We start from the raw sequence: 16,755 nt of genomic DNA on the forward strand, positions 1-16,755 counted from the left end.
TAATGCAGTCATCCCAAGCATGTGGCTATAAAAAAAACTCTGTAGATATTCAAAGCATTTTTTTCCTCTGACGGTGTTTGAAATTCCAACCTGTGTCCAAGTGCTTATTTCTTCCTTTCTTTTCTCCACTAGGACAGTCTACCCATCTGATTAATATTTAGCTTTGGGTGTTAATTTTTAAAAGTCTCATTAGCTTAGCATCAATCCTTTGGATGCTTCACCCAATGGGAAAAAAATCCCACCCTCCATTTAAAGATTCTTAGCCCACTTGTTTCAGGAATAAATATCTACCTTATCCAAAAGCAGGGCTTACTCTAGTTCAATAAGGCGCCAAATCCCCTAGGTTGCCAAAGTGAGTATGACAGCCAAGGCAAAAGACCCAAGAGAACCCAATTCTTAGTTACACAAGTAGTCCTGGTATAATCAGCACAACTACTTGCATGAATATGAGTTGCAGGATTGGGCACTTTGTTCTTCTCTACCTTCCCAACTTTGTTAATTTGTTCTCTGCCACTTAGCATTTCTCTTCCTTATACTTTTCCATTCTGTCTCTTTTTCTCTGGCTTTTTAAAATTTTCTACCCTTTTTAGTCTCTGCAGGGTCACCAGCAATAACACTAGAGCATATAAAGGTTTGCAGAAGTGGCACAACGTTTACGTTTTCTTTGGCATCAAATACTTTACACACACAGAGCCAGCTGCCATTAGTGCAATATCCCTTGAACCCAGCTCCATTTGCACAACCTCATCCACATTATTGAGACTGCTTTGTAATACTGCTTTGTAATTCTACCTTTTGTTAGCATAGATGGGGCCTAAGGCTTTGTCTTCAGTGGGAACTTGACAGTTCTCCTACCAATGGTCTAGTACCACTGCAGCTAGTGTGAACATGCCTGCTAATATTTTTACCCTGTCTTAACTGGATAAAAGCAATATGGACAGAGAGGTGTAAAAATGCTGCGGGCAGTCTATGCTAGCAACATTGGTGCTAGACCAACCGTCAGAGAATTGACAAAAATTCTCAGTGGAGATGTGCTGTAAGAATACAACCATCACTGCTTTAGAGGAAGCACTACACAGCACCTCCCCACCGATGTAGAGCTCTCTATAGCAGTCTGTTCCATCTTTGCCTAAAATTGGCCCAGAGTAGAAATCAACTGAGACACCGTAAGTGTTCTGCTGTAGGGGTGGGGTGGAATAACCTGTGCTTTTGTAGTGCATAAAATGTCTGGTTTTAATGTGAATTCTTAAATTTTCTTTCTTGGTGGGGCAGGTGAGGAGTGGAGGCTTCGCCCAGTTCGGCATGTGTATTGTTAAACGTTGTATTCGTTTATGCCTTCCCCCCCCCAGCAAACAGATTCATTTTAAGTTTTCAATCTTCCACCTCATCTCAAAGAAGGGTTGGGGGTAGAGGGCATTCTGCCTGCCCCTGATTCTGAAAATTTGAGATTCTCAGTTGAAGTTAAGTCCTTGTGACTGTTTTTATTTTTTGGTATCTTGGGGATCCCGAGAAGATGTACTTTGAGTCAGAATCCAGAATAACCCAAGTTTAAACCACTTAAAAACGATGATCCTTCCTCTCTAGTTCAGAGCTGGTGTTCTCTCTCTCCTCTCCGTGCCCCTAGATCTCCAAGGGCACATGCATGCGCACACTTTCTCTCTCGCACACCCAGTGTCTGACAGCTTTCTTCAAAGCAAAGCCCTGTGCCCCATTTAGTATGCCTTCTAAAGACTGTGGCCCAAAACATATTCCGAGTGTAGCTCCTAGGCTATTCTATCCACCAAGTATGACCCAGCCACTTGGCTATCTCTAAATGTTAACGAAACAAACAACCACCTCCCTACTTATTGTCTCCTCTGCCCCCTACCCTACCCTGAAAAAACACACATCCTTACCTTCCTTCTGAGTAATAACAATCATGCACTGTTGTAGCTTCAAATCCATCCGGGTTCATTGATGGCATGATATGAATCCGCGTGCTATTGATTAGCCTTGTAACGACTGGATCGCTCTTATCATTGGTCACCAGGAAGTCTATCAAATGGAGCAGCAGCTCCCTCCCAACTGTCTGTATTGAGAAGCACAGTTTTTATTTTTCAAGTCCACTGTGAAGAAAGGAAGATGCTCAACACGGTGCTTATTTGATCTGACAAAGATAATACTGTATGATATAGACATGACACAAAACTATAATCATAAAACAAATGCACTGTGGTCAACATTATTTTGTTACAGTTCTTGGCCTCTAGAAAATTAAATGTAATTTAATAGAAGAGAAAGAAATGAATGTAGAGGGGCCACTTCTAACAAGTGATTTTAAATTCAGATTGACTAGGGTTTCTTCTGTAGTGGGAACTGAACTGTGCTAGCTACAATGACGTTTAAGTAGTATACAGATAGGGATTGTTTGTTTGAGACCCATCTTAGAACTATGCATTATTAGCAGGTTAGAATATTAAAACCATCCTATCAATGATGTTGGGTTGTCTGTGTTAGGGAATTGCACTGTTGCATGGGGCAATATCTTCTTACTAGCCATCTTGTTTGGGTGCACACCATGCACCATATCTACACACAACACACTGTTCAACCACTGGTGGGCCTGTGGATTTCTGCACTGATCCCACAATGCTTTGGACCTTTCTGGGGCAGGTGCATAATGCCCTTGACCAGGAGCCCGGCAATTCTGTCGGCAGCGCTGCCTACGGATCTTTTCACTGGGCCCTGTTTATTGTACCACAGAACACTGCTCACCCATATGGATACACAGCTTCCACGCATCACTTGTTGACTTTCAGCACTGCCACTCCCATCATTACGGACACAGCAAAATCACCACCACAACTGTGGCTTCCAGTAGTGGTGTACAGACTTATGTCATACATCAGCATTTGTAAAATTGTCAACATAACAATTTACAATAACTGCTACAGTTCTTACTTAGTCACAAACTTCTATGGAATAAAGGATTCTGGTTTGGGCTAGTTCCTAACCAGCATTTTACGTGGGATTTAGAACTATTCATTACAGGATTCTTGAAATATGATGTGATCTTTGCAGCAGTTCACATATTGCTAGGCATCAAAACACATAACTTAACTAGTCCCACAAGAGAGGATTTATTCTAAAACATAATATGAATGTTAAATGTTTTTTTTTAATTAATTTCTTTTAAACTTAATCTCTTTAAAAATACAGAGAACCACAGTAATAGTCACTGATGAGTTTGCCGATTTGTCTTAAGTTGTTGATAATTATCTTCCTTGTCTGGTATATGAACAAAAAACTCTGATGTGTTATGAAGCCAGAAATTAGTAATAACTAAGGCCCTGACCCTGCAACAAACTCCTTAGGGGGAACACCCAAAATAAAAGTCAACAGGGCTTTGTTTTGGTGCAGACCTCCATTCTCACAGACAGGGGTGAAAGTAACTAAATGGGTGGCCAGGGTCCCGGGCAAGGTGGAGGGGTGGCTCTGGGCCCCTGGAAGGGGCAGGGCCTTGGGCGGAAGGGGCAGGGCTGGGACCGGACTCCCCCAGCCAGCCCTTCAGTGCTGCCCAGCCCGGGGCTCAGGTGGCGATTTAAAAGGCCCAGGGCTCCGGCCAGTGGCACGGTAGCGGCGCCTGGGAGCCCCGGGCCCTTTAAATCGCTGCCAGAGCCCTGGGGTAGCAGCGGCAGCGGCCCCAGGGCTCCGGCCGCTGCCGGGAGCCCCAGGCCCTTTTAAATCGCTAGGCCCCGGGGCAGATGCCCCTTTTGCCCCCTCCTCCCCCCACCAGAGGCCCTGCCGGTACAGTCGACTGTGTACCGGTGCCCACTTTCTTACTGGTATGCTGTACCGGACTGGATTGGCTTGCTTTCACCTCTGCTCACAGAGCTCATTGCAGGATCAAAGCCAAAAAAGAGAAGAAGGTAAATGCACTTTGTCACATTCCCCTACCCCCCCATTCCACAAAATCAACAATACTTAATAGCTCTCAGTTTTTGCGCAAATTATTTTATTACATGGCACTTCAGTGGAGGGGTAGAATTTAAAAATGAGCAGCACAAGATGGAATTATAAGAACAAGCTCCATGATTGCACACAAAATCGCCAAAAACAGCAAACCATTCTCCGAGGGAGAATTTATCAAGGAATGTTTGGTTGACTCTGCTGTGATATTGTGCCCAGACAAGAAAAAGCAGTTCGAAAACATTTCATTGTCAAGGTGAACAGTGGTGAGACGTATAGAAGAAATCTCGGAGAACCTGGACCAACAGTTGAAAAACAAGGTAAATAATTTTTCATACTTTGCGCTGGGACTCAACAAAAGTTGTGACATTAAAGACACAGCCCAGTTGTTAATTTTCATTCAAGGTATTACCATAAATTTTGAACTCACAGAAGAACTGGCATCAATGCAGTCAGTCAATGAAAAATGTGACTACTGGAAAAGATCTACTGGAGGCAGTAAATAACAGTGTCTCAAAATTGGGATTGGAGTGGAAGAAATTGGTGAGTGTGACCACTGATGGAACCCCTAATCTGACAGGCAAAAATGTTGGATTGTTGAAAAAAATACAAGACCAAGCAACAGAAACAAACCCAGAGCAGAAAATAAATTTTTCTACATTGTATTATTCACCAAGAGGTCCTCTGCAAAAGTGTTCTGACATTAAGCAATGTCGTGGATACAGTTACAAAATTGGTCAACTTTATTGGAGCACGAGCATTAAACCACAGGCAATTTGTCTCTCTGCTGGAAGAGTCTGAGTCAGAGCTCAGGGATGTTCAGTACCATACAAATGTTAGATGGCTTAGGTTGGGGGAAGTTCTGAAAAGAGTGTGGGACCTGAGAGCAGAGATTGATTTGTTTTTGAAAATGAATGGAAAAGATGTGGATTTCCCTCAATTGAATGATGTGAACTGGCTCTCTGATTTCGCATTTGCCATTGATGTTATGGGTTACAGGAACGAACTGAATTCGAATCTTTAAGGTAGGGGGCTTTTTGTTCATGACATGTATTCCCTTGTCAAGTCTTTCATGACAAAGTTGCTCCTTTTTCCATCAGATTGGAAACAAGCAGTTCACACACTTCCCCACTTTGCAACAGATTACAATATCTGACCAGCACCTGGAAATATGTCGTTATTGCTCGCTATGCATGCTGAATTTTCTTGCCGCTTTAAGGATTTTAGAAGGATAGAAAATGACATAGCTTTGATCTCCTCCCCTTTCACATGTGATGTGGTCTGTGGACAACACTCCAAGTGACCTCCAACTTGAGCTTATTGACTTGCAGTGTGATGCACTGCTTGCGGAGCAATTCAAATCAGCGTCACTTCCGAGGTTTTACGCATCTCTCAATGAACAGAACTTTCCAAAGATCAAGGCTCGTGCCCAAAAGATGCTTGTACTGTTCAGATCAATTTGTGTCTGTGAGCAGACATTTTCTGTGATGAAATTCAATAAATCAAAGAACAGATCTTGGATCAATGATGACCACCTTGCAGCAGTGCTCCGCACTGCAACAACAGAAATGACACCTGACTTCACCTCCCTTGTTAATGCCCATCAGAGACTTTCTTCTTCACACTGAGTTTCATTTCTTCTTTTACACTTAATTTTAATAATGAACATAAGTTGTAAGTAAAAGCTTAGCGTTAGTGTTATTATTATAAATTTTACAAGTGTTCACAAAACGGTTTGCAATATAAATTGCCTTAAGTTTTGGATAATCATGTATTCAGTTAATTACTTTGTGTAAAGAACATAATGGGGGTCTTTTTACAATAGATGGTGAGGTAATTTCATTAATAAGAAATGTGTGGCCCGTGACAACTTACCAAAATTCGTGGAGTGGGCCCCCTGTGAAAACTATTGCCCACCCCTGAGCTAGAGGCTAAGACCAGAGAAATGATCCCCGCCTCTGTAGATGTGCAGGTCCGACTCACAGAGGCATGTCTGGAAACCCATGATAAGACGGTGAGAACAGAGAGTACCAGGAGGCTTGTATGGATACCAGTGCGTTGCTGATGAGCTAGACATGCAGAAAGACCTCCCCAAAGGAGCAGGTAGCAGTCTAATAAAGAAGCGGGTGTCCTGTGGTACGAACACTAAGATTCCATGCACAACAGAGGCTGCAATAATGGCAGTAGCCCCCTCATCTACAGAGCAAACCTCTACAATAAGGGACTGGGGTGAGCTAGAAGAGAAAGCTGCTACTGCTGATCGGAACCAGGCTGAAATCCTGGAACTACAGACACAGGTCACGCAATACCGGCAGGAGCTGGAAGATATCTGCTCTTCATGGGACAGGATCATAGGGCAAGCAGTAAATCGGGAGTAAGAGCTGACCTGCCTCACAGTGGAGAAGGAGACAGGGGAACAGCAGTGCTTTCTGCTGCAAAAGGAGCTTACTAAGCTCCAGAACCTGCTCAAGGCCCAGCCAGGATCAAAGTCCAACTCAGCTAAGGAGGAAGAGCTGGAGTTGTGTGGACCAAGGCCACTACAGAAGGAAGATGATTTGGACGAGGACATATATCTGCCTGCTGAAGCAGAGAGCTGCCGGACTATGGCTCTAAAACCGTAGGATCTTGATGTGGCAGCAGAGCAAGGCTACAACCAGACCTATACTAAAAAGAAGAGCTCTTCTCAGAGGAAAAAGGAAGCTAAAAATGGTCCTAACATGCTGAATGTTGTCCACACAATAGTGTGGGTATGGAAAGAACAAAAGTGGGTGTTGCTAAGACAGGTATTGAAAGCAGTGGGCAAAACAGTACAGTCCCTGGTCTTTGAAAAAACCTGGAAGGGATCTGAACCTGGATAGAGAGATCTTTAACTCTGAAGGGTGTACATGCAGATGCATCCAGAAGGACTCCTCTCCAGATTTGGAGGCCACAGTACAAGAGTTTATTTCTTGGGAAATCCCAACTTTGTTGATCTGAATGCCCTGCATGTGGTAAATTATGACATGCCACTGAATATGGACGGGGCAGTGAGTTGTATGGGCCCGTGGTGCCCGTGCTCCACCAATATGAGAGCACGGCAGACTGGTTCCACCAAAGTTTGGGGCCAGGTCTCTCCCCCGGCCCTGCATGCTGCCCCCACATGCCTCCCCCAGAGCATCCCTTCTGGCCCAGCCTGCCACCCCTGGGCAATTTAAAAGGGCCTGGGGCTCCCGTCGCCACTACTGGCAGCGCAGCGGGGCTAAGGTGGCTTCCCGCCCGCCCGCTCCACTTCCAGGAGCGGCCGGCACGTCCCTGCAGCCCCTGAGGGGGGGTGTCTCCGCGCACTGTCCCTGCCCCAAGTGCCGATTCTGCCAACTACGGCCAATGGGAGCTGCAGTGGCCCGGGCAGCGGTGCGCGGAGACCCCTCTGGCCCCACCGCCTGAAGCTGCTGCCGGGGGGGGGGGTCACTTTCGGGAGCCACCCGAGGTAAGCACTGCACCCAAACTTTCTCCCAGTGCCCACCCCCCCGCATCTCCTCTTGCACCCTAACCCCCTGGCCCAGCCCAGAGCCCACACCTGCTCCTGCACCCCAACCCCCTGCCCCAACCCAGAGCCCACACCCAAACTCCCTCCCAGAGCCCGAACCCTCCCCCTCCCGCACCCAAACTTCCTCCCAGAGGCTTAGGCAGGGGTGTGTGTGGGAGGGGGGGCGGGACTTGGACCCATTCTGGGCACCACTAAAATTATACAAACCTGACGCTCCTGAATATGGAGGGTTATGTGCAACATATGGGCTACCTTCAGAAAGGAGGACCCCAGGCTGTGGTAACTTCATATTTCTCTGAGGAAGATAAGAGTATTGCCAGGATCTCCTGGTGCTCAGCAGGTCACCTTTAGCCAGACTCTTCCTGGGAATTTTGATGATCTAGATGTGGCTTTCACTCATTTCTATTGTCTAGAGTTAGGAGGCTTCTGAAAATCCCTGGGAAACATCCAAATATATAAAGAAGACACTTGTCTAAAAAAAAATCTTGGGACACAAAACACAGGAACTGCAGAGGTAGCTAGATGGAAAGGTTTCCTTTGGCAGGTCTTTTACCTCAATAATACTTGATATTTGATCACAAACAACCAAAATGCAACCCACTTATCCACCAGATTATCCACCTCCTATCTAGAAACCTTTCTTTAGTAATAATTCTTTTCATTACATGGAGGCAGGGCCGTTGCTACCATTAAGGCGAACTAGGCGGTGGCCTAGGGCGGCAAGATTTGGGGGCGCCAAAAAGTGGTGCCCCCAATTTTTTAATTTTTTTTTTTTTTTTTACAGCATTCCTCCCCGAGCGCACGGTCGCTGCTCCACTTCTCCCGCCTCCCAGGCTTGCAACGCCAATCAGCTGTTTGGCGCCGCAAGCCTGGGAGGGGAGGAGAATTAGAGCGGGGGCAGCGTGCTCAGGGAGGAGGCGGAGCAGAGGTGAGCTGGGCTGGGGAGGTGCCACACGGCTCCCCGGGCCGGGGGGGTGGGGAGCTGCCGCGGGTGTGCCTCAAGGTGTGGGGGGGAGCTGCCGCAGGGCTCCCCACCCCAGCTCACCTCTGCTCCACCTCCTCCCTGAGCACGCCGTCGCTGCTCCACTTCTCCCGCCTCCCAGGCTTGCAGCGCCAATCAGCTGTTTGGCGCCGCAAGCCTGGGAGGAGAATTAGAGCAGGGGCGGTGTGCTTGGGGAGGAGGCGGAGCAGAGGTGAGCTGGGGTGGGGAGCTGCCGCACGGCTCCCCGGGGGGGGGGAGAGCTGCCGCGGGGGGATGGGGGCGCCTCAGGGCGGAGGGGGGGCGGGGAGCTGCTGCAGGGCTGGGGAGGGGGCGCAAGGTGGAAGTTTCGCCTAGGGTGCGAAACTTACTTGCACCGGCCCTGCATGGAGGTTAAAGTTTTGTGATGTCACAAGAAGTCAACATGATAGATACGTTCCTTCACTTAGGCTAGGTTCAACAGTGATCATGGGCCCAGTTTTTTGCAACAGAAAAAAGATAAGATAGCTGTAATTAAAGGAAAACTATTGTGAGTTGTAATAAGATAATGGGGAAGGGGGAGCTTTCTCCTGAGGCCCAGGCAACTTGATAGCGATAACAAAGTTAGGAGAGCCAACTGTTCAGATTAACTGGTGAATGGGATAGAAATGTCCAAGTAGGTAACACTTAGAAGTTTTAATGAAACTATGGGGGAAGCTGCATACTGTGGTGTAACTGGGATCTCTAGTTTAGTTGTGCAAATGGGGCTTAAGTCATTAGAGCTGGCTGGAGAACAGCAATTCCACTGCACAGCAATGGTTAGGGTGACCAGATGTCCCGATTTTATAGGGACAGTCCCGATATTTGGGGCTTTTTCTTATATAGGCTCCTATTATCTCCCACCCCCTGTCCTGATTTTTCACACTTGCTGTCTGGTCACCCTAGCAATGGTTGAGGTTTCAAAATTTGTTTTCATTCTGCATTGCAACAAAAACAAATCTTTTCAAATGTTTTTGTGAAAATGGAATTATTGAAATGGCTAGCTTTGGATCAAAACCTGAAAACTTTTTAATTCAGAAGGGTGTGTATTTGGGGTGTGTGTGTGAGACACATGATGGTTAGAACAGTGACCAAGGGTGGGAGAGACTCGTGTTCCAGTCCCTGCTTTTCAATGCAGTTTTTCATTCCAGATCACTCTGGATCAGGCAAAGCAGGGCCTTGAACCTGGGCCTCCCACATCCCAGGCCAATACCGTATCTCCAACCAGAGAATGAGTCTCTTACTTAAGCTTCCTGATGAAAACTTCATAGAAACAGATCAGTCTCCACACAACCTTTTGGCTTTGAAACAGCATATTTTGTCAAAACTTCATTTAATCAAAAATGTTCTGATCAATTCTAATCTGACCTGAGCTAATAGTGATAAAAAACAATAACTTTAACATTGTTGATTTGAGCTCCATTCATGCCCAGGGACATGGGGCTATGCCAAACAGAATGAAAATTTGTTCTGGTCTCTAAACACACCACAGTGGAGAGTATAAAACAAACTATTAACATGACTTGGTTATGTCTCTATTAAAAGAATTTAACCTATTCTAAAAATGACTTTACTGTCCTGATTCTGAAAAACAAACAAATCTATCTGCTCTCCAGAACAGGGGCTACAACATTAAGATGTCAACTCCTCTGTTGGCAACCTTCCAAAACCACAGCATATTGTGTTTTTCTTCCAGCTGCAGATATGCATGGACTGCATGCAACTCAAACACATCACCTCCATTCTTATGAGCAGGGTCTCCACTGTAATACACAACATTCCAAACAAAATAAGTAGGTCCAATTTTAGCTTTACCTGTCTGAACACTGTCCTTCTAAAACTCTTTGTTGTTGACAGCTGGCTCCTCAGGGGGATATACAATACATATCAGGTATGCAATACAGCAGGCAAATGCTGAATATACAGCTTCATTGTAATAGTTGCTAGCCTAAATAAATCAAGTCAATGCACGCTGTACACATAACACAACACTTATTGGCTTAATATGTTAAAGGGGAAGTTGAATATATTAAAGGGGAGGTTTAATACCCCACCAGGGGACTAGCTCAGCAGAATTTTAGATTATGTGAATGAACATTCAAACTCCCTGATGTTTTGCTGTATAGGACTTAGCTTCCTGTACTATAAAAATCTGTTTATGGCTAGAGAGAAAAACCAAAGGTCAACTTTACACATGTTAATTCCATACACAGAACATGGACCTAAAGGTGACCATGTGTCCCTGGAAAGCAGGAACAGCCCTGTTTCCAGGATCTCTCCCAGCTTCCCAATTGTTTTTTACACATGCACTAGAGTGCTGTTCCAGCGTCTTGAGGATTTGATTGAAACTGGTTGTTAGAAGGAGCTGATGGGCAACTGAGCTAATGCACTGTGCAGGTCAAGGACTACTCCCCCACAAACAAGCCTGTCATAGTGTCACCCTTTATCTCTGTCCACTCAGTCAAATGCACATAGTGAGATTCTGAGCAATGCATTGAGCTTAGCTAACCAGTGCCCAAAGAACAAAGTCTGTGTATTCTAACAAACAATCCAAGAAACTAGTTTAACTAGGGGAAAATTTGTCATAGGTCAGTCTCATAATTACCTCTGTAAGCTTTTGGGGGCATGGACTGTTTTTGTTCTGTTTGTATGGCACCTAGCACAATGGGGGCCTGGTCCATGATGAGGTCACCTGGTGCCACAATAAATTCATCCACAATATTGTTCTAGCATAGCTTGTGCTATTCTTTAGGAGTAGGAAGCTTGTGCTATATAATCTATATTTCTTTCTAGATTTCAAGAATGTATAGTATGGAATTTTGCTGCTATTCTACAGAATTATTGCCAAGAACTCCCTCTCATATTGGGAGTCTACATCAGTCAGATATAGTCGGTTTTGAGGTAAAATTTAAGGCATCTTGTACATGCCTATTAAAAGTAGCTATAGCTTTTGTTTTAAAAGGGACTTGAGTAAGAAATAGATAAAATATTTGAAGAAAGGAGAAATCAGAAAAGTGAAAAAATGAAATCTGTGCTCACAGGTACAGTGGATATTGCACAATGGGATTACAGTAGTAGCCAATGTATCTTCAATAAAGACATTATTTCCACAATGCGCTGATGTCTGCAAGTTTCTGTTTTGTATTAATAAACTGATCTCAGCCACATTAGGTGATGCATTTTAGTGATGGGTACTAACGCAGAGTCTGTCTTCAAAAGTAAGCCAGCTGGCACTAGATAGGGCAATTATCACTCATTTTTGGACTCACTGGGTTGTACCTAATATCACTGATAAAGCTGTAGTACTTTCCTAGAAAGGTTGTTACATTTGAGACTCATTCCAAGTTATGCTAGGGTCTCAGGGCATTATCCAGAAAGGGGACATGTAAAGTTTACTCCATGTCTGCCATCTCAAACAGGTATCAACTGATGCAAGAGGAAGTCTAATGTGCTCTGTGTAAAGTGCTGAACTCTGCAACCTTACATTTAGCTATTGTGGACATTCTGCACGAGGGCCATATACCATACATTGAATGTTTAATGTGCTTTCTCTCTAGTGGACCTTACAGGTGATCTGTAATGGAGAAAAGAGAAAGCTTGTTCTCGTTTTGATAGATGAAGGAAGCCTAAATGATTTGTTTTTCCTCAAAAAATAAATGCTTATTTACATTAGAAATTCAGGTCTTTTCTGGGGTGGAAAAAGACTGGTGAACTAATGAAAATGGTAGTATCACAGACCCAAGGGAGGGAAAGTTGTGCTATTAAAAGGGAAAGATTTTTAGTCTGACTGTTCAAAAGCTTTTTTGAATGTTTTGTTGACAAATTTTGGAGAAAGGAAGTCTTCTTGTTAAAAATTAATACACAATTAACTTAAGAGCTCACACAAACACCTGAGACCTTCCAGAGATCCTCCACCAAACCCAGGAAAGATCAGACTTGAGATTTCTTAGATTGAAGAAAAACAAATAAATTTAAACATTTCAGGCCTTTTCAAACAGGCACAAAGGGCATAAGCCCATTTCAAGTCCTTTGTAGGTCACCTTTTAGAATTTGGGAGAAACTGGAGGGGTACAGTAAACCCCAATAATTAGTAATATGAGCATAAGCAAAATTCCTTTTAAGATCCCTGGTAAATGTTTTGCTATAAATGACATTGCAAAAATTGAAATTGTAGACGTACCTCATCCCCATGCATATTAGCAATATACTTGAACTCTGGTGTGCCAATGGTATGTTGGGTTGGAAACCTTCCCACAACAAGAACCCACAGGTCTCTACCTTTAAGAGGGGAAGGGGAAAAGAAATTTTAAGTGTCAAATAATACAAATGTTTTGACAAGCCTACCCTCCGTATAGCATAATATAGTAGCTTTTTTTAAAATAAACTTCAGAACTGTATTTTGTCTTCAAAGCCCAAGTTAAAAAATGTACTGAAGTATTTTTGTATAATATTCCAGTCTTCAAGCTAGACGGTTTTTCTAAGATATTATTTTAAATTCAAGTTTATTGAGTAAGAGATAGAGCATCTGGGGGGAACACACACACACACACACACACACCCCAAAAAAAAAAATCTGCTACTAAGCAACAGGGAAACAAAAGAAAACAGTTTCCTCAAGAACAGGCAAAATATTCCAACACCAAGTAAAGTAGGAGCATCAACTTGCAAAATAAAATACAGTAATGAATTGTTGGTGAGACATTTGGAGACACTGGAATAACTATAACAAAATTTCTCTGAGGTAAACAGGGATAAGGAGTCATAAAAATAAAGTTAACTATAATGTATTATCTATAGCAATAGCTTTTGTTGTTGTTGGGGACCCGTCTTGCCACCTTTCCTCATGGGAGTAGTCTCACTGCAGGATTAGGCCCTAGATTATCAAATTTAAATTGGCTGCTACAATGTGATCAGATTTAGGAAGTGAAGTAGGATACTCTGCCACTATTCAAAGCTACCATCTTATCTTTCATTGAAAGGGGAGAGTTAAAGGGAAAAATAGATTTGCTGAAATTAATATTCTTCCTAGTGGACCCTGGAACTACTCACAACCAAAGCACCCATTACTTTGTGTAAAATAAGCTAATGGATGGAGACAAGACTCGTCTTGTACATGTAAATAAACAGACCTAGTAGGTGTCTGTTCTAATTAGCAGCATGTCAAAATTGTAAATGTTAAAGAAAAACAGGAAGCCTATATTATCCTTTTTAAAAGGATAATATATTGAAACATTACTAATCTGTAGCTATTCTATACAAAGGATTGCACTATAGCAAAAATAAAGGTACATACTAACAGAAAACACTGCCTTATAGGGTGACCAGATGTCCCGATTTTGGGGGCTTTTTCTTATATAGGCACCTATTACCCCCCACCCCCTGTCCCGAATTTTTACACTTGCTATCTGGTCACCCATCTGCCTTACCTAGTGGATCTGTGGGCCTGCTTTTTCCAATCTTTTTTTAAACGTATCAATTTTTTTAAACCAAAAGCAGACCACATGTAATGGACCACTCTGATGCACATACACATTTAGCCCTAAATCTGACTTCTTTTTGTGACTAGTAGAGCTTCTGTTTTACCACATTAGAGCCACTTTACATTTGTGAATCTTCAAAACTGGTCTGCATGATTCATTTGAAGAAATCAAATGAGTTTATTCCATACTTTAAATACTTGGCTGATCAGTCCGTGAGTTCGAATACCAAATACTCTGAGCCAACCATGGGTGACATTCACTCAATACCAAACTGCTTTGCAAACAACAAGGCTTCTTTGGGAATATTTCAGTATACAATCTCTCCCCCTCTCCTCTCCTCCCCCTCCCCCCAAAAAAAACCCTCCCCAACCCAATAAAAAACAAACCAGAATTCACCAAAATTTGCATTTGGTTAGTATCGTTCAGCCAGATCTATTTAAGCCCAGTATGTGCCACCCTTACTCGCAGTTAGCAATAATACCTTACCATACAAGTAGTCCCACTGAAGTCAGTGGAACTACCTTCAGAATAAGTAACTAAATGTGAGGAAGAGTAGCAGAATCTGATGATTCTTGATAAGGAAGACAAGAGATAGTAACAGCATGCAAATCTATTATCTATCTGAGGGTTTTATACTGCTGCCCACCATCACAGTGCCCGCAGAGTGCTCTGGGACAGACTCCCGACGGTCAGCGCGGGCGACTGAGACCGGCTAGAGTTGCCTCTCACTCTGGCCGAGTTCTCAGAAGCCGTCCGCCACATGCCCACCAATAAATCATAGTATCTCAGTGCCTTCTGTGTAAAATCTATAGCAATAGTGAAGTCCCTAGTGGACTTAATGGAGTTTCCAGCACATATCCCTTTTTGTCAAACTCTGCTTGGGATAGGATGTTTGTTGGGGGAAAAGAAAGAAGGGGAGTTAGTAGGGGTTTGGAAATAAAAGTGATGTTTAGATTGTCAGAACCATTTACGATGGAAGGCTTTTGCAAAGAGGAAGGTTTTGCAACATTTCTTAAAGATGGGCTGACTCTGGACTCACTGGATCACCTCTGGAAGATTGTTTCACAGCTGGATCCCCTTGCCAGAGAATGCCTTCTCCTCATCTCTCACATCTTTGTGATCTGCATTGTCCCAGGGAAGCATAGCCCTCATGGTGGTTCATAGATCAAAATTTAGTCTTTGATGTAGCTGGGGCTTGACCCGTTACTACTCAGCCTAAAATCTAGAAAAGCAGTATTTGCTATAGGATGCAAAACTTTAAAACAGGATTTTTAAAATACACTTTACTCAGCTTTGACACATCCACTTCTGTTCCATACACAAGTTATTAACTGAACTGTTTATTTTAAAAGTTCACAGGCAGGTTACAGAAGGGAGAAACCCAAAATACACCTCTACCCCAATACAACGCGACCCAACATAACACGAATTTGGATATAATGCGGTAAAGCCGCGCACTCCGGTGGATCAAAGCAAGTTCGATACAACGCGGTTTCACCTATAACGCGGTAAGATTTTTTGACTCCTGAGGACAGCGTTATATCGGGGTAGAGGTGTATGAAATAACTAAACTTTTAAAGCACATCCCTTCTTTCAAAACACAAAGACAAACTTGCTGTAGTAGAAAGTCTCAAGCCTGAAAACATCATCTCCTGCAAAGATGCTACTTTTATTCCAAGGTGAAATCCTGGTGCGGAGCGTGCAGTCCAGATAACAGGACTACGCATTCAGCCATGTGCACATGGGACCAAATAATACTTTGAGTGCACAATGTCAAGGTATTATGGAATTCTTGACTGGGAACAGCTTAAACTAACAAGCTCATCAAGGCAGGGACTATTCTCTAACAATTATTGTACAGCATCTAGTACCTGGTAGAGGCCTATAGGAACTACTGTAATCCAAACAATTGGTAAACTCTTGGGATTTTTTTTAAAAATCACAGTGCTTAGAGTTGTGCAATCAAGTTTAAATAAAAACTAAGATGACGACCTCTTATGGGTATCCATGAGTCTACCTACTCTGAGAGAGAGTTCAGTTGTGAATCCCAAATAGAGGGAGGCACTTACTCCACACAGCCAAGAGTTAGGAAACTAAAAGGTATGTCTGCACTACTGCTGCACTGCTGTAGCTGTAGTTTAGATGCTTCCTACATCAACAGAAGGGGTTTTTCCATTGCTGTAGTTAATCCATCTCCTCAAGAGGTGGTAGTTAGGTTAATGGAAGAATTCTTTTATCAACCTAGCTGCATCTACAGTCGGGGTTAGGTCAACCTAACTGTCACACTGGGCATGAAATTTTTCACACCTCTAAGGGCTGTAGCTAGGTCATCTAATGTTTAGGTGTAGATGAGGCCTAACTCCCTGAGGTGGGTGGGACTTAAGCCCCACCCCTCTCCTCAGCATGTCTTACTGGCTAGCTTCGGCACTAGTGTTTCCCCCCAGGAATTGAAATTAGGGGGAGTGTTTGAATTTACGGGGGAGTAGGGGCGGTCAGGGCCGATGAGGGGTGAGACCGTGAGGGTGAAGGTGGGCTCTATGGCACCATAGTAAAAAATGAAAAATGTTTAATGACCATTTTATTAGATTTAACTCATGTTTTAAAATCATCACACAAATTAAAGTTGGCTACTCAAGCCTTCTATGAAGCACAACATCTACAGCCTTCTTGGTTTCTTGTTATAATTTTGCACAACTCTGTTAATGAACTTCTTGAATGCAGTGCATTCATCTTTGGTGGCTTCTCGTGTGTCCGATACTTCCATTCCGTCAATTGATATGCTCATTAGATCATTCACATGATCA

General features: G+C 43.6%; 1 protein-coding gene across 2 annotated transcripts in view; it reads right to left on the reverse strand.

Moving 5' to 3' along the window:
- Positions 1-16,755, reverse strand: part of CPM (carboxypeptidase M) — a 62,886-nt gene that overhangs the window by 15,619 nt on the left and 30,512 nt on the right. For both annotated transcript variants that reach the window (XM_065423519.1, XM_065423520.1), the window contains exons 3-4: positions 12,652-12,749; positions 1,896-2,068 (exon numbers count right to left, since the gene is read on the reverse strand). In XM_065423519.1, the coding sequence (XP_065279591.1) occupies positions 1,896-2,068; positions 12,652-12,749 (271 nt within the window). The remainder of the gene's footprint in view (positions 1-1,895; positions 2,069-12,651; positions 12,750-16,755) is intronic.

Source organism: Emys orbicularis, chromosome 1 (assembly GCF_028017835.1).
Source record: "Emys orbicularis isolate rEmyOrb1 chromosome 1, rEmyOrb1.hap1, whole genome shotgun sequence".
NCBI classification, from domain to species: domain Eukaryota; kingdom Metazoa; phylum Chordata; order Testudines; family Emydidae; genus Emys; species Emys orbicularis.